Genomic DNA, 17,893 nt, shown 5'->3' on the forward strand with positions numbered 1-17,893 from the left:
GCAGTCACAAAAAATTCACTACAAAAATTTTCACATTTACATTTATGCATTTAGCAGACGCTTTTATCCAAAGCGACTTACAGTGCATTAAGGCTATATGGTTTTTTTTACATTTATGTTTTTTCTTTAGATTTTTGTGTTTTCATTACTTTCCTATTACCTCATTGTTCATCTATTTGGCATCAGATGTCCATACTTTTAAATCGTAAAAACATTTCAAAAACTTAAAAAAAAAAACACATTTACACATTTCCCTCTGTGAGAATCAGAACTGTATGTACTCTTTTTGACATCTCTCCACATTTTTTCTTTACTTTTTTGATTTGATTTGTCATCCTTTGGGGGAGGGGGGCCAAAGCCTTAATTAAAGGGGTCAGATCAAACTGAGTCACACAGTATCACGAGCTGAAAAAATACTGTCATGCTCTTTTACACTTTATCCTGTTAGTTAAGTCTTTGTTTTGCTCCACACATGGCTCAATTCTGTTGTTAGTCATATCTCTCACGTGAAGCTTACGAGACTCACCGTTTCAAGGTAAATTATAAACATACCTTTTAGACATTTAGATTCCAGTCCCAAACATTTCAGAATATTAGAGCACTTTATTGACACACAGAACAGTGAACATGTACAGGCATTTTCATAACAATATCCACCACACTAGTTTTTGTCAATATTTAAACACACTGTATTTTGTACACCACTGTGATTGTGATTAGGACAGCACACACTGTGAGCAATTTCCTGCTTGTTATGTACAGTTAAATAATAGAAATAATAAAAATCACTAAGCCACTATGACCAGTTTTTGAAGAAAAAAAATATATATTTTCAAGGGCGGAGGGTAGGCGGGAGGTAAATTTGCATAATATTAATTAAATGTAAAAATGAATCTGAATTTGATATGCTTCAAAATATGGAGACAACTCCACAATGAGATGCCTAGTGATTTAATTTACACAGAAGTACTGTGCTAGAACCATGGTACAGTGATGTGGTACTGTGATGTATACAGTGGTGAACCATATGCATGTTCTATTTACATGGTACTCCTTAGTAGTTTGAAGAATACTAATATGGTACATGTTCATAGCATTTGGATATGTCTGTATAGTGTTGTTTCATTTTCATCGTATGTCAGAGTGGCTTTTAAAGCTCAGATACAGAGAGCTGACCACCGTAGCCTCCTCAGGCAGTGACTCCTTCATGTCTGTGTGTTTCATGCACAGGAGGGTTCCCAACAGTTTGGGGGACTTCACGGTGAAAAGCAGGTAGATACACGGATTGGCAACACTGTTCAGGCTCGCCAGCAACATGAGGATGGTGAAGGTTACAGCTGAAATATAAAAAATATATACTGGTTAGATGGCAGTCATTACATTTGATCACATTCTTAATAAATTTCCCTAAACATTTTATATTGACTGAGCATAGCTCTGTGTAACATAGGAGAGGGTGGGGAAACTGGAACGTCTTCCATCAGCTTAACCAATCAGAAATGAGTTACAGGGGTGGCATCAATATCATTCAGGATCAACTTCCTAAGGTACAAGTATCCATGTTTAAAAAAAGTATTATATATATTCAATATAATGTTAATATTCGATGTGACTCTCAGGACACGCCTCGGTCTTCATAGTGTTGTGATGTATACATACAACACTTGCATATTCACGTAGCAGCAGTGGTGACGAGAGAACGCGCTTGAGAAACAGTTTAGAAAAGAGAAATCACATCATAACTCTCACCCTGATTAAAAATGATGTAGGTCTACAAATCTTTAAATAATAATGATAAAACACCACCATTCAGGGCGCGAAATTCAAGATTCTCCTCCTTTTCATCACTTTAGTTTATATTGAGTTACGTTTGTCAGTAGGAGACGATGCACAGAAATATTAGCATTTTTCTCCCCCAAAAAACAACTTGTGTCACCTTGTATCAGCCCTATTATTTTTTATTAAGGCATACTATATCTTAAGCAATTTACATGTAGGTTAGATTAAGACGGCACAATGCTATTTATTAACACTTAAAGAGCCAACACTTTCTCTTACTTTCAGTCGGAGCGTCCGCGTCCCACACTGACCACAGCTGAACGGTGAAGAAAGGAGCCCAGCACACGGTGTAGGCGAGCACGATCACCACCGTCATCTTCACGGTCTTAATCCGAGACTTAGACACCGACACCACGTTGCTGGTTCTGGAGGAAAGAGGGTGCGTGTGTCCACCATCACCTCCCTGCTGCTGCTGCTGCTGGGTCTTCAGGTACAGATTGATCTGGAGCGCGCGGCAGATGCGCACCTGGCACACCGTCACAGTTAAGATGGGCAGCAGAAATATCACCAACGTCGTCCACGTCACGTACGCTTTAGGTCCCCACGGCTGAATGAACTCTGCCCAGCAGTCGTAGACACCCGGGGCGATCTGAACCCTGGAGAAAATAAACAGTTGCGGGACGCTGAAGACGAACGACACGAGCCACGCGACGCACACGGGCAAGTTCCAGCGCGCGCGCCGCCTCTGGAAAGTCACCATGGGGTTGCAGATCGCCTGATAACGGTCAACAGTCATCACAACTATCATATAAGTGGAGGCGAACATGCCGACGACCTGCAGATACTTGACCAAACGACATACGAGGTCAGGACCGACGAAACGGTCTGTTATGTCCCACATCAGCTGTGGACACACCTGGAAAAAGGCGACCACCAGATCCGCCAAACAGAGATGGGTCACAAACACGCGCATCCTGGACATCTGCTGTCTCTTCTTCCACAAAACCAGCAGCAGACCAGAGTTCAGAGCTGACGCGCAGAGAAAGATGACGCTCAGCAGCGCGATCTCGATTTGAGCTAAATGCTCGTTCCGGGGTCCGTCTCTGGTGGCTTCCATCTCCAAAGTTGCATTGCTTAAGTTTAATGTAAGGACAGACATTTTCTTGATATCTTAGGAGTCTTAAAGTAGTTCAAGTTCAGTAGGTGCAGTTTAACTGTCCCAGTGCGCACAAGACAGTCAGTATTCACGCGTCTTCGCATCTATAGTGTGTGTGAGGTTGAGCGGAGACAAGAGGTTTTATATTTTGCTCTGATGGATGGGGGAGGGTCTTTTATACAAATACTTAGAAGCATAAAATGGCATTCAGAAATCCACAAGCTGAAAAGATGTACTACATGTTCTTTATACAAAGACATTCGCTGTCTGCCAATTTTGCTTAATAAATATTTACTCTGGACCTTCCAGATAGAGTTGTATTTATAATGTAGCCAACATAGGTGATCTCCATTTCATACTTAAGTGGCTAAAACCGATCAGTTGCACCAATTATGATTTGGGAGTCATATTAAAGTAATAGTTCACCCAAATTTGCTTATAATTTACTCACCCTCAGGCCATCCTAGATTTTATTTTTATTTGGATAGTTCAACCAGAATTTATATATAAAATCAATAGAGTTTAAACAACACTGGACCCAACTTTAATTCTATAGACAAATTCACACACACTGAAACATTATGTTATATTTATGTTCCACAGAAGAAAATAAGTCATACAGGTTTAAATTAAAATGACATGAGGGTGAGTAAATGATGACAGATCTTATATTTTTGGGTGAACCTATCCCTTTAAATTTGACAACTTTACATTGACAGACTGTGAGACTGTATACAACAATAATCAATGTAAAAATGATATGACACAACTTACCCCTAATGTCAATGTGAAATCATTATATTAAGTAATTCACAAACATATAAAAAATAATACTTAAGTAATCTCCGAACATCCACAGACTTTAAAACAAGACAGCACGACACTGTAAGACGTGATGTGGGCTACTTTATTTCAAAGTAAACACCTGGAGAGCTGGTTGCATAACCTTCTAATAACTATGAACTGTTGACAAAAGGAACATCATTTTTCCTCATAATGAAACCATGGCTACAGCTTCATATGAGATGTCTTCTCTGCAGGAGAGCTAAATTACTCCCTTCACTATAATAATTACACCACTCTGCTGAAAGGGCAAAATCCCACATCAAATAAACAAAAAACAAAATGAACTTTGCAACATTGCGCCATTCAATTTAGATGCATCCTTGTTCAAACCAATTATATTAATGAATGAATATGATATTATGTTAAACTAGGGAACTTCATGAATAATTAATAAAAGAAAACATTTTGGAGAGTGTTTATGATGCCCATGGTTCAACAACGGGGTAAATCCTCCATATGTTAAAGCGTTCTAAATCTGAAGATGTGCACTTTGATGCTCCAAGACATTTTCTGCACACTGACAACCATCCAAAAAGCCAATAGCCAATACAAATTCCCAAGATAGCAACAATAGATATACCTAAACCTTTGGTTGCATTGTATCTGCAAATGCATAGGACAAAATTAGAAAAGTGTTATATGACTGCCCTGATGGTTCTTTCTTTCAGTATCTGCTGACACTAGGGAGGTACACCTTCTCAACACAGACTCATAATGCATTATTGCACATGCATGCAGAGACATAAGCACTTCTGACACAAGTGTGTTTCCTTATCTGGCATCAGGATGTGCTGAGGGTGGCCAGGAGTTCCTCTTTGCTCATCTGATAGTGGCTCTTCTTCCATGTGTCCCTCAGCTCCTGAAGGATGGTGCCGATTTCTTTACCTGAGGTAAAACCCAGTTTGCGTAGGTCATGGCCACTCACTGGGAAGCGTGGGATGGACCACCTGCTCAGCTCAGCTAAGAGTTTCTTTTCTCCCTGATACTTCAGCAGCTCCAGCACTTTACTCTGGGAGTCCGGCTCTCTAGATTCAATGGAAAAAACAAAAAATTATATATATTTTGTATATATATATATATATATATATATATATATATATATATATACACACAGTGCTGCTTGAAAATTTGTGATCCCTTTAGAATTTTCTACATTTCTGCATAAATATGACTCAAAACATAATCAAAATTTCACACAAGTCCTGAAGAAGGTGAAGTAATATTGTGAAATATTATTACAACTTAAAATAATAGTTTTCTATGTGAATATACTTAAAAAATAATAATTTATTCCTGTGATGCAAAGCTGAATTTTCAGCATCATTACTCCAGCCTTCAGTGTCACATGTAACATCCAGTCTATCACATGATCATTTAGAAATCATTCTAATATTCTGATTTATTATGAGTGTTGGAAACAGTTCTGCTGTCTAATATATTTGATGAATAAAAGGTTAAAAAGAACTGCATTTATTCAAAAAAAAAAAAAAAATTCTAATAATATATATTCTAATAATATATCTTCTTTACTATCACTTTTTATCAATTTAACACATCCTTGCTGAATAAAAGTATTGATTTTATTTAAAAAAAAAAAAGAAAAAAATAATGACCCCAAATTATTGACCAGTAGTGTATATTGTTATTACAAAATATTTCTATTTTAAAAACATAGCTTTTTTTTTTTTTTTTTTTTTTTTTTTACTTTTTATTCATCAAAGTATCCTAAAAAAGTATCACATGTTCTGAAAAAATATTAAGCAGCAGAACTGTTTCCAACATATTAGAATGATTTCTAAAGGATCATGTGATAATGATCCTAAAAATTCAGCTTTGCATCACAGATTTTATTTATAATTTAAAGTATAATAAATTTAAAAACAATTATTTTAAATTGTAATAATATATCACAATATTACATTTTTTTTCTGTATTTTTGATCAAATAAATGCAGGCTTGATGAGCAGAAGAAGCTTCTTTCAAAAACATTAAAAATAGTAATGTTTCCAAACTTTTGACCTGTACTGATATATCACAATATTACATTTTTATATATATATATATATATATATATATATATATATATATATATATATATATATAAATATATATATATATATATATATACACAAATCAGTGTTGTATGGAGGAGGATTAGGGCCAAGCAATAACAAAAATAAAATAAAACCATCCCGAGATTAAAGTCATTATAATGTAAGATTAAACTAGTTAAATTTCAAGAAAAAAGTAGTGGTGTTTCGAGAAAAAAAATTAATCTTGAGAATAAACTCATTAAATTACGAGAATAAAGTTGAAATGAAATACTGAGAATAAACACACTCGTGTCATGTTCATTTTATCTTGTTGGAGATTGTTAGGCATCTGCAGTGGCGCAGGTCGTAGAGAGTAATGCTCTGGTCGACCGGAGTTTGTTTCCACCTTTTGCCAAACTCACTCTCTTTCCTTTTTTCATCACATATCACATCGGATGCAATTTACACTAAGTGAAAATAGTGATATATTCTATTTACTGAAAATAGAAAATAGAAAAGTGACTAAAATTTTAACTAAAACTGTTAACAGAAAATTAAAAAAAAGCTAATTCAAAATATTAATAAATACTACAGCAGTAAACAAAACTAAAATAACACTCGAATGTCAGTTTTAATGATTATGGGCATAAAGTGGGTCTTTCTGATGTTTGTTTAACAAATGCATTTTTTGTGAATTTATATGAAATTCATTTAATTTGAATTAAAATGATATTGATATTGATTTAATTTTGAATTAAATTAAATCAATGCACAGCAACTGACGTAATGACATTTTTTGTACTAAACTTTAGAAAGGAAGGAAAAGTACATACATCAATGATGAAATCTGTGTACATTTTCATGCTGTCATGTTCGTCCTGTCCCTTAACGAGATCTCGCCTGTATTTGACCAGGAACAGGCCCAAGTTTTTCTCCTCTCTGGATAGTTTCAGTCGCAGATCCAGTTTCTCCACATCCTCCTGGCTTCGGAAGAGAGCAGCCAGGATAGTCATGGGTTTAGGAGAGCTGTCATGAGCCTTCTGCCAGATCTGCTTCATCTCCTCAACACTGCCATCTGCTGGAAGACCTGCAGGAAAAGACACAGCAAGTCTGAACAGTTAAATATCAAATTTATTCTGATATATAAATGTTACATTCATTAAAAAACAAAAAAAGATTTAATGTGAAAAAACTTTTTACATCTCCAGAAAGTTTCATTACCACACAAAAAATATCAAAGTTAACTTTAATTCAGATATTTAAAGCATGTTCATCATAGAAAACTGTCCATATGAATTGCATTTTTAAATGCATTTTGAATAATAAATTTGGATGGAAACCAATTAGTGACAGGTAACTGTCCATTATATTTTTAGATACTCAACCACAGTTCCTTACAAATATCGCATCACTATTTTTTGTTTCTCACCTGTGTACTGGGCAAGGCCCAACTCATAGACAAGCTCCAGCAGGTGATCAGCATGGTTTCCAACCAGCATCTTCTTCAGCTCCACCCAGATCCTCTCACCTGAGATTCCTGCCAATCCTCTGCCATTCTCTCTTATTGCCTCCAGAGTCTCGGGTTCATGTTGCCCAGGCTCAGTTGCCACCCGACCATAAAATCTACAGCGCAATCAGAAAAAATAAAGATAAACCACATTAGCCATTTATAGGCTATACAGTGAACTCTACTTTATAATGTTCATTGAAAAATGTTAATGTAAAGAATATATATTGTAAAATTTAAAGGGATAACTCTATTATAATTAATTCACCCTTATATCATTCCAAAGGCATATATTTGTTCCCTGTATTAGCACATAATTACCTGAAGTATCTCAGAATTCGAAGGTAGTCCTCTTGGATCCGTAGTGAGGCGCTGCCGACAAACCTCACTTTCCTGTTCTTGAGGTCCTCGTATCCTTGGAAATAATCATAGAGAGTCCCATCCAGTCCTGTAAAAACACAATAAAGGACCAATCAAATACACAAAAATGTTAATCATTCCAAATGAAATGTAACAAATCAATGAAGAATTAATTCATGACAATATCAAATAGCAAAGCTCACGCAGGTGAAATATTCTGTTAGAAACTCCATTTGTTTTACCAAGAAACATGGAGTTGATGGTGAGATCTCTGCGCTCTGCATCCTTCTGCCAGTCTGTGGTAAACTCCACCTCTGCGTGCCGCCCATCGGTCTGTACATCCACTCGCAAAGTGGTCACTTCAAAGTTCTCTTCATGAAGCTATATAATGTATAAATCCTTATGGTTCAGTTTGCATGCATAACATTAACATAAACATTATGTGGAGAACTGTCACAAATTAAAACAGATCGCCTAAATGCATTGCAGAAGCTCAATAATATGAATTAAAGGTTTAGTAAAACACCCAAGTAAAATGAATATCAATATAAAAAACTGCATGCTTCACCTTACCCTGGCAGTAATGGTCCCGTGTTTCTCGCCTTTGTTGTTTATCATCCTGACTCCTGCTGCCTGGAACATGCCCTTCATTTCCTCTGGAGTAGCTGTGGTGGCAAAATCCACATCTTCAGGCCGTTTTCCTGACAGAAGATCCCGCACCGCACCTCCTGCAATCCTCAGCTCAAACTGGTTCTTTTCAAATATTTCTATTTATCAAAAAAATATCACATGTTCTTGGTAGTACAAAAAGCATGGTATACTAACACTGTAATCGTTGAGAGGTTTGGACATGCCTGACTAAATAAAATATAAATTCGTTTTATTTCCATTTGTGTTGTTTTGTATTTTTGGTGACTAATATGGAAATGCTAATAACAAACAATGAGTAGGTGTGTCCAAATTCTCACTGGTACTGTATATTAAAAGTGGTTTACTATCACTGTACCATGATGGTACCACCACAGTATTTCTGAAAAGGTGATGATGACATAAGACAAAGTGAACTTACCAGCAATCCCAACCAGCCCGTCGGTAAATAAGGACTCGAACTCTTTAGTTTTCAGTTGCATTGTGACTAATAACCTGTGACTCCACGTGAGATGATGAACTCGGTTGATAAACGAGGGGCGAATAAATAATTTAGACCACATCGGTGAACTTAAAGACAATAATCAGTGTCTGTAAATTTCACATGTCATATAAATAATGCTGAATCTAAAATATGTTTAAACGTTAGGTTAATAAATAGCTTATGAATTGACGTGACTCTTCGAGGCTAGCTTTTAAGGTGATAAGCACATAACGTGGTATTACCAAGGATAACACTGTGAGGTTGTAATTGGAGTTACCAAAAGAAACAATACTTTTATCAAATGTGACATAAAATTAGTTATATTTATTCACCTAAGACAAAAATATATGCTTTAGTATTTCAGCACATCTGTAGTTTCACTCACGCTGTGCGCAGCCATGACGGACATTCGCGGAAGGGGCGTGGCCAGTCTACACCGAGTTTCCGGGATTGCTACGTAATGACCTTAACAACCAATGAAAATTGTTTGTTTACTCTTTTCAGGCTCCCACAGCCTGCTGAATTTAATAATACTAAAATGTATTTGCATTTCTTAGCTGTAATATAAAAAGAGTTTTAATGCAATTAATTAAAAAGGAACCTTATTTCGTATTCCTGTTGATAAAACTGCCATATTTTTATTATGTTTTATGTGTAAAATGTCAGCTATTAAACTAATTCGCTTTTCTCCACATCAATCAAATCCTAGGGTCACTATAGATTATTCAATGACTCCAGAATCGCTGGGTTTTATTCAGTCCGATTCAGCTTTGTGAAACAGTTGCGATGTTTTATTTAAAAGATCCGATTCAAAAAATGATTCATGCCATCGAGTTCCTGGTTAATTCAATCAGCAGTAAAACAACCGTGAAAGGAACATGTGAGTAGCATGATAGTAAAAGCATTATCTCTCTGATTGCTTCAAGTCCTAAATATTCAAACTCGATAGTTCGTCTGCATTGAAAGTTACCGCCCATTTAAAGCCGAAGCGCATCATCGCGAGAGTGAGGAAGTGACAGGCTGTTTGCATGTGAAGGGAGAAGCTGCTGGGATCCGGTAAGTCTGATTTAATGGCTAAAGTGGAGCTCGCCCCTTTGAGAAACTGGGATGATGACTTCTACCCAGGCTTAGAGCGCTTCGGCAGACCAGACCCGCGAGATCTGGCGAAATGGAACAACAGAGTGGTCAGCAACCTTCTGTACTATCAAACAAACTATCTTCTACTGGCAATCAGTGTATTCCTGGTTGTAGGGTAAGTCCAGTAAGGTTAGCCTGTCTTCTTGGTGAAAGTGATCATGCATGCACAATATGGGATTTAGCTGTTTAATAAATATTCAAACATTATTTCTAACTTGTCGTCGGCACGTCAACACAAACATCGCATTACACAAAGTATCGCGAGAAGTGACTGTTAAAACAAAAACCTTTTTCAGCTTTAAATAAACAAAGCTTTAAATGCACTATAAATAACGTTTTAAAAGTTCACCTAAATGTTTTTTTTTTTTTTTTTTTTTTTTTTTTAATGGTACTTGATACTGTATTTTTTTTTTTTGTCTAGAGAAAGAATATGTTGCAATGAAGCTGTTCTCATACGAAGTTTTTGTCCTGTAAAATTTAGAACATGAGACAATTCTTAGCTAAATATAGTTATTGGACAGTTAGTTGATCTGGGCACACGTAGTTGTGTTGATATGTGGGCAACTGTGTTTGTTAGATGAAGGCCAATCTAATGTCTGGGAGATTATGGTGTGGCTCTAATATTATAGCTAGTTGCTAAGACGGAACAGTATTTAAGGGTGTAATCACATGACACTGATCATGAGCAAAGGGCACGAAAGCAGTGTTTAGTCGTGTAATCATTTTACAATCATAGACTGCATGTCTATTTTAACGTTTCAGAGTCAAAATTATTAAACTGTTATAAATTATTAATTATTAACTAACACTAAACTAACTAAAATTAACTAAAGGTATAAGTTATTTAAATATTTTAAGCCCATTATGGAAGATGCCTGCTTTTTGCCAACAATATTTTATTGTGTTTACACTTTATAACCGTTAGGTGTCACTATTGACATATGCTTGTATTCTTATAAACGTAGAAGGCTGTGATCTAAAACACAATGAGTACAACTTTTATTTCTAAGTAGACACTGAAGTTGGGCACAAGATTGTCGGACACAACTGTAGTATAATCACTACGATTTTAGCTTCAATGAGATCCTGTCACTGCCAAACTCTCTGTCCACAGGTTCTTGAACCCTGTGAGCATGTTCATGGGTGCAGCAGTGGTCACTTCTGTCTTCATTGGCTCTGTATGGGCAGGGGAGAACAAGGCGATCATCAAAAAATTCAAGGAGGAGAACCCTGCTTTGTTTGTATTCCTGGTGATGGTCGTGAGCTATTTCCTCATCTCGCTTTTTGGTGGAGTTATGGTGTTCCTGCTTGGAATCCTGCTGCCTCTTATCTGTAAGTTTCTTAAGAAAATCATAAATCTAAAAATGAAAGGAGGAAACAAAATGTTTTCATAAGATGGAAACCTATTAGATGGAAAGCAATAAGACTTTGTGGCTTGCATGCAAACAAATGCAAAACAGCAGTTTATTAAATCCAGATATTTTGCATTTCAGTGATCTTTGCACATGCATCGTTTCGCCTAAGGAACATGAAAAACAAACTGGAGAATAAGATGGAGAGTGCTGGACTCAAGAAATCACCCATGGGAATCGTGCTTGAAGCACTGGGTCAACAAGAAGCGAACCTCAATAAAATTCAAGACTTTCTGGAGAGTAAACTCAAGGAGTGAACTCTTTCGACCGTGCCTTACTGAGCTTCTCACCAATACAAATCAGCTGGCACAATTTGTGAAATTCACTCCGTTTCTTCCAACATCTTTCATTTGCAAAGCAAAAAATATTTTTCTCAGTGTGTTTTTTCTATAATGGAATGAAAAAAATTATTGTATTGAAAATGAGAGTGTTTTATTATGTTTGTTTACATCTCAGGTCAAATGTAAGAGGATGCAATTCAGAACGTCTTCCAAAGAATTTTTTATGACCTATAGGGAAATGTGTCATATGTGCATATTTAAATTGTTAGTATCCTCCTCTCCCAAAATACATTCATTCATATATTAAGACAATTCAAATTATAATATGACGAGATGTCATACTTCTACAAAAGTCACTGTGTTTAACAGCAACTGGAAACTCCTGCTGTACTTATAATGAACTGTATTTCTGTGTAGCAACCCTGGTCCCGGAGGCACCCCAACACTGCACATTTTGCATATCTCCTTTCTCTGACACACCGATTTCAGATCTTGAAGTCTCTACTAATGAGCCGATGACCTGAATCAGGTGTGTTTGATTAAGGATGCATGCAGAATGTGCAGTTTTGGGGTGCCTCCAGGACCAGGGTTGGGAACCATTGCTTTGTAGAATTGTTTACCTCTGTTTGTTGTTATTGATGTGAACTGTTCTTTGAATATTGATATCTTTTATCACATTGCTGATGTAGCTGTGCTGTAAAAGCAATATGAGGGTTTTAGATACTCAATTTTTTGCATCATGCCTAAGATCATCCTTTTAATTAATGCTCAGACTTTCATGTCTTATTGCTTTCTTGTCACCTATTAGGTTAAATAACTCAGTTGAATTTCATGTGGCGGTATCAACCTTATTTTGCAATGTGGAGATAAGCTTTATTCTATTAATGTGCTATTTGCATTACAAACCAGTGTGTTTATGATTATAATAACGTAAAATAATAACAAATACCAAGTGGCATAACCGACTGATGGGTAAAATAACTGGAGGTGAATGACACCGGAAGCCACACACATTCAAGTTACAAATGCATTTATGTAAAAAAATAAAATAAAATAAAGGTGGATATTATTCAATCTATGCAAAATGTGTTAATAAAGTCACATTTTTGTGTTTTATTTGAATCAAATATAGATTTACTTTGAAATCAGATGAACTGCTGTGGTTAAATATGTCGTCTTGCAGCGTGAATGCAGCATCATGCTAATTACCATTATCATTTAAAAAATGCCATATTCATAATCAGACATGATTAATTTATTCCACAAGCAAAGTGTTTGAAAACATTGGTTTACAAAGATAAATCAAGTAGTAGTCTGTCATGTGATCCCAGCATGTTGACCCCATGCAACCTGATCTATGTAAAATTAATCAATCAGCTTTTCTTAGGCTACTGATATGACTGGAGTCTTCATTTACTGTGAGTGTACAGGACTTCAAACATGTTTTCCAAAAGTAAAACCTTTTTAAAAAGGAACAAATGGAACAGTTTCCAATTTCCAACAGCTGTCTCATTATAAGCTCACAGAATGACTCACTGAAGTTGTGTACTTATACAATGACGAGTCTTTAAAATGTATGAGCAAATATGACTTTAAAGGTTTATTCCCAAATTCTGTCCCTCACTCTTATCCTATATGCAGTAGTTTCAGAGCAGCTCACAACATCTGTGCAAATTTACTACAGTAAATCATGCTTAGCTTCTCTAGATCTGAACCGGCTGAATCAGCAACTTCACGTTCATGTGTTAACGTTTAAAAACAGACCCAAATCTTAGCTCTTTGAATTCTAAAATGCTGAGCACATAGCTAATAAGGAATATCAGAAACAGTGTTAGGGGTAACGCATTTCAAGTGTATCAGATTATTATTATTTATATTATTTTTTTTTTTGCAGCAGAGGACTATTACTTTGTTCCACAGAACTATAGAAGACGTGATGTAATTATGATACGTCATTTGATTTTTGTTTGACCAACCAACGGAAAGTGGCATTTCATTACCGCCCACACATGGAAATCGAATATTCAGGCTGTTTATCCCATAGATATGTAGGTTTATCCATTTTCTACCCGTGAAAATAAAAATGTAAAAATCAGGCGAATTAAAAAAAAAAAAAAAAAAAAAAAAAAAACTTAAAAGGGAGCTGTTTTCTCATGTTTCTGTTTTCAATAAAAAATAATAATAAAAAACAATGAACGCAACAGTCACATTTTTCTTTCTTTCTTTCTTTTTTTTCTGAAGTGTCTAACTTTCTTCTCCTGCATCACACAAAAAGTGATGTAATGCATTGCCATCCATAAAAAGTAATGCTTACTTTTTTTAGGGAGTAACAAAAAATGTAATGCATTACTTTTAAATGTAACTTTCCCCAACATTGATCATAAAGGTAGTGAATAATTATAAAATGTTGAGCACACAAAAAAAGCACATTTGTTTTATATAATATAATAATTATTATTTTGTTAGGTGGAGATAATGGGAGTTTTTTTTTCCTTCACTAGCTGGGCTAACAGGCTATTATAATAAACCTCTTAAGACATGTACATTTAATCTATGATGGAACTCAGAAACTACCTTCCCATCTCTTAAGGTTAAACATGACCTCATGTCTCAGGTGTATTTATATTAGGTGACTATTGTTGCATACATACTTACACCACCATTGAATGTGGTTTAAGATGAGCAACAGGCCCATTAATGAATGCACACATTGTTTGGAAAAATTAGTTAAATAAAACGCAGTTCCTTAGTTACAGATGATTATATTACATGTTATGTCTATGTACTGTGAAGTTTAATAGGGTGCATAACCACAAACCCACAACTGGAAGGATGGTGTGCATATTCACAAAGGACTAATAGATGGCCATTGTTTGCATAGGTTTGGAGTCAGCTGCGGATGATCTGACTGAAATCTTTATGCAGCTGGTGGCTACAAGAGCAAGAGGAGGTTAGACAGAAGGGCACAGCTGCAGCACAAACATCCCAGCATACTTCAGAAGCAGTGTAGGGTGGACGGCCCCAGGCCACAGTTCATCAGAACAAAGCCTCTGTATCTCGCTCAAAGCCAAGAGCAGAGGGCAATGTGAGGAGAGTGCAATCACTTCAAGAGCTGTAGGGTGAATGTCAAAGAAATACCACACTAAAATCACAAAAAAAAAAAAAAAAAACCTTACCCATTAAAAAGATTTGCATTATGAAATCATTCTCATGATTAAAACACTTCCCATTTCAATTTGGGGAAAAAAAATCATGTTACTGTAATACAGTGATGAAAATCATCATGCTAAAATGTATTATTAAATGTTTAATATTTTATTATATCCAATTGAATATATTTAATATATATGTATGATTGATTAATGATTGTTTTATTAATGTAATGAAAAATACTGTCAAGAAAATGGTGCAAAAAACGTATTTTCCTATATGATTTTTTTTGATTAAAATAAAGTCTTATAGTATATTCATTTTGTATTATATATTTTTGAAAATATATTTATTATAAGAATGACACTGGCTTAGAATTTATAGGTTAGAGGTTACAATACTTTTTTTTTTTTTTATGGACCAAATCAAAATATCTTTGATCTCTTTCAATGTATTTTAAATGTTACTTACTTTTTATTAATCAGTCCAAGTGTGAACATAAATACATGAATTATGGATATTTATCAAAGGTGTAGCATAATAAGCCAGCCAGCCACATGATGTGTTATGAGTTCATTCTTTACATAGGTGACCGATTGCTTATCTTTAGGGAAGTGGCTCATGTGCTCTTAGCTGGAGTCTCAAAACTCGTTTTTCTGGTTTTATACTGTACTCCACACATGATGACGAGATGCTTGTTCTCATGAGAATTCAGAGTATAAAGTGATGAAAAAAATTATGTGTATGTAACTTTAACACAAGTGATTGTTTTTATGAGAACTTTAATTCAATATTTCAGCTATGAAAAGACAAATTTATAATCACTTAATAATAAAATAATAAATGTAACCAATATTGCATAGAATTGACTTATTGATGTTAAATAATTTTATAGTCCCAATTGTGGCTTACTGTCACGCTCAGTCAAGCTGTCAACTTCCTTATTGCATGCATCCCAGCAGGAGGTATTCCTCATGAAGCCACAAGAAAGTTATATTTCTGATTACAAAAACTCAAACCATTCATGCTCAATACGGACAAAAGACAAGGGCAATACATGGTGGTTTTTTCTTTTAATTCCAATGATTTTTTTTTTTTTTTAGACAAATGACTAAGAACCAGCTTGAGAAATCCAAACTATATATTATATGCTTTAAAAACAAATCTTTCAAAATGATAAAAAGAAATCTCTCTGAATGGTGAAAAACGTATCAAATGTTTTTACAGTATTTACAAAAACATATACAGTTCCCTTCTGAAGAGAACGAGAGATGCTGTGCTCTCATTCACGGTTTCCAAAGTCCATTAGGGTATAAAAGTGCAGTAAATGGCCGCAATTATTGTACCAGGATAATTGGTTAGTGACGGTATAAAAACAATTATATTCCCATACAGTTATGTTTCAATAATTAGAGTTGTTGCAGTCCATTTTAACAGGATTAGAAAAAAAACTGAATACTTGGCACTGGCTGACGTAAAGTAACATGTTGACAGACATGATTTACTAGAATTTGCTAGTGCGAAAACAGCAAAACTTCTTGTGATTGGTGCAAATGTTAGTTGCGCACTACTTAAAAACAGCACTGCTGGTTGTGAACCAAATTAAAATGGTACACAGGTGAGTGAGAAAATACTGAATGAAGGCTCTGCACCATCACATTCCAAGTACTGAGTTTGCGAACACACACACACACACACACACAAAAACACTGTTAAAAGTTTGTCGAGATCAGCACGAACGACTAACAATCCAAGTGTGAAAAAGCATTACAGAATATTTTGGTGAGGATTTTTCACATGAGAAAAATCTGGTTTCAATCCTTCATATCACTGATTGCTTGTGCCTCATGAAACATTAATGTTGCAATATCCTTCAATCTCACAGTGTGTGTATTGGGGCGATGTACCCACTTCATTCTGCACACAGCGTCAAAAGTTTCACCCAAAGTTTCCACAGCAGCTATGTCTTGAAGACGAAGTGCTATTCCATAGGTTTGATCACAAAGAGAATGCATTGTCCTTCACACGCATGTTTTAAAGGCTCTCGTCCGGTGACATTCCTACCTTTGGAACTCGCTGGCATTAATGAGCAAACGGGATGTGAGCAAGGCACATAAGAGTGAACAGGAAACAGTTTCTCTCACTCTCTACACTATTGTTCCAGGTTTGGAGTTCTCATGCCAATAGAGTGTCTGCTGATCTTCAGAGTCAAAACTGCTGTCCATTGGGCTGCTAGTGTGTGAATCATAGTGGTTGACGTCTATACAGGATCTGCAAATAGAAAAGAGAGGAAAAATGTTTTAATAATGCAAAGATCTACAGGAAATTTGGACAAATACAAAGATTTACTGAACATTTTAAACCCCAGAAGCACAGAATATATATGAATACAATACCAGATATACAAAAAAAAATAGTCACGGTCAATAGTTTTGCAAGAAACACAATGTTGCAAAAATAACTCCTTGTGCAGCTGGTTTTGCAGCATTGTGTACTAAGGAATTCAGTATATCTGGTCAAGAAACAAGCCTCGTTTCCATATTGATGATTGTTTTTTGATTGATACATGTAAACATGTTCACAGATATCAAGTAGGTTGAGTTAGACACATCATGACTGAACAGTGTTAAACATTCACACACCTGAAGCAGACCATACAAAAACACACATGTATGCTAGTCATAACTTGTACACAGCAATCAAAAAAAAGTGCAGGGTTACATGCTTCCCCTCAAAACGAGACCTCACCCTTTTTTGGAAGAAAACACACAACCACCCCACCACCAGTGAGTGAGCAGAAGAAAGTGCTGTGGAAAAGACTGAAGTTTTGTTAACCCCTGAGTGATTCGCCATTATAGTTAGAGAGTCAAATGCGAATCCTTCATATCTCACCAATGTTTTACATGTTGTCTGTGTCACTAGCAATGAGTGTAAATGTATTCCGGGTCATAACCGCTGGCAACAGCACCAGGCACCTCTATAGGCGCTGGCAATGGGCTTCTCCTGCCCGGAGTCAACCACCCATACTCGGGTGGGTATCTGTCCATAAGAGGGTGAGGATGCGGAGCCAGAAGATGGGGGTCAGGGCTGGTTTGGAAGG

At 35.8% G+C, this 17,893-nt stretch overlaps 4 protein-coding genes across 6 annotated transcripts in view; 1 reads left to right on the forward strand and 3 right to left on the reverse strand.

Moving 5' to 3' along the window:
• Nucleotides 1–583: 583 nt before the first annotated feature.
• On the reverse strand, nucleotides 584–3,674 carry LOC109091509 (oxytocin receptor-like). The gene is made up of 2 exons (XM_019105282.2): nucleotides 2,059–3,674; nucleotides 584–1,337 (listed from the first exon to the last, which is right to left on the reverse strand). The coding sequence occupies exons 1-2, from the start codon at nucleotides 2,936–2,938 to the stop codon at nucleotides 1,129–1,131; spliced, it is 1,089 nt and encodes a 362-aa protein (XP_018960827.1). The 5' UTR covers nucleotides 2,939–3,674; the 3' UTR covers nucleotides 584–1,128.
• A 147-nt stretch (nucleotides 3,675–3,821) lies between these two features.
• On the reverse strand, nucleotides 3,822–9,315 carry LOC109091084 (tRNA nucleotidyl transferase, CCA-adding, 1). 2 transcript variants are annotated; one of them, XM_042758732.1, is made up of 8 exons: nucleotides 9,199–9,315; nucleotides 8,751–8,899; nucleotides 8,255–8,448; nucleotides 7,924–8,062; nucleotides 7,643–7,769; nucleotides 7,244–7,437; nucleotides 6,648–6,901; nucleotides 3,822–4,811 (listed from the first exon to the last, which is right to left on the reverse strand). In XM_042758732.1, exons 2-8 carry the CDS (start codon nucleotides 8,890–8,892, stop codon nucleotides 4,563–4,565), a joined length of 1,299 nt encoding a protein of 432 aa, XP_042614666.1. In that variant the 5' UTR covers nucleotides 8,893–8,899; nucleotides 9,199–9,315; the 3' UTR covers nucleotides 3,822–4,562. The 2 variants fall into 2 exon arrangements, with proteins under 2 accessions (XP_042614666.1, XP_042614667.1); XM_042758733.1 differs by having other exon boundaries at nucleotides 9,146–9,252.
• A 479-nt stretch (nucleotides 9,316–9,794) lies between these two features.
• Nucleotides 9,795–12,728, forward strand: LOC109091510 (PRA1 family protein 3-like). Its single transcript, XM_019105283.2, has 3 exons — nucleotides 9,795–10,065; nucleotides 11,065–11,282; nucleotides 11,444–12,728. Exons 1-3 carry the CDS (start codon nucleotides 9,884–9,886, stop codon nucleotides 11,617–11,619), a joined length of 576 nt encoding a protein of 191 aa, XP_018960828.1. The 5' UTR covers nucleotides 9,795–9,883; the 3' UTR covers nucleotides 11,620–12,728.
• A 3,125-nt stretch (nucleotides 12,729–15,853) lies between these two features.
• LOC109091511 (FERM domain-containing protein 4B-like) overlaps nucleotides 15,854–17,893 on the reverse strand; it is a 44,566-nt gene continuing 42,526 nt past the window's right edge. Inside the window, exon 23 of one of the 2 annotated variants that reach the window (XM_042758736.1) lies at nucleotides 15,854–17,064. In XM_042758736.1, coding sequence (XP_042614670.1) covers nucleotides 16,941–17,064 — 124 coding nt within the window. In that variant the 3' untranslated portion in view covers nucleotides 15,854–16,940. The remainder of the gene's footprint in view (nucleotides 17,065–17,893) is intronic. The other variant, XM_042758734.1, reaches the window with a different exon arrangement.

Source organism: Cyprinus carpio, chromosome A6 (assembly GCF_018340385.1).
Source record: "Cyprinus carpio isolate SPL01 chromosome A6, ASM1834038v1, whole genome shotgun sequence".
Taxonomy (NCBI): Eukaryota; Metazoa; Chordata; class Actinopteri; order Cypriniformes; family Cyprinidae; genus Cyprinus; species Cyprinus carpio.

Bases quoted from the DNA above. Each gene is read 5' to 3' on its own strand.
- LOC109091509 (XM_019105282.2), bottom strand. From the start codon at position 2,938: ATGTCTGTCCTTACATTAAACTTAAGCAATGCAACTTTGGAGATGGAA. The intron at 1,338-2,058 runs GTAAGAGAAAGT...TTTATATTTCAG, and splicing joins CGCGGACGCTCCGACTGAAA to CTGTAACCTTCACCATCCTC.
- LOC109091084 (XM_042758732.1), bottom strand. From the start codon at position 8,892: ATGTGGTCTAAATTATTTATTCGCCCCTCGTTTATCAACCGAGTTCAT. The intron at 7,770-7,923 runs GTAAAACAAATG...GTGTTTTTACAG, and splicing joins CATCAACTCCATGTTTCTTG to GACTGGATGGGACTCTCTAT. The intron at 4,812-6,647 runs GTATGTACTTTT...TTTTCCATTGAA, and splicing joins ACACAGATTTCATCATTGAT to TCTAGAGAGCCGGACTCCCA.
- LOC109091510 (XM_019105283.2), top strand. From the start codon at position 9,884: ATGGCTAAAGTGGAGCTCGCCCCTTTGAGAAACTGGGATGATGACTTC. The intron at 10,066-11,064 runs GTAAGTCCAGTA...CTCTGTCCACAG, and splicing joins AGTGTATTCCTGGTTGTAGG to GTTCTTGAACCCTGTGAGCA. The intron at 11,283-11,443 runs GTAAGTTTCTTA...TTTGCATTTCAG, and splicing joins AATCCTGCTGCCTCTTATCT to TGATCTTTGCACATGCATCG.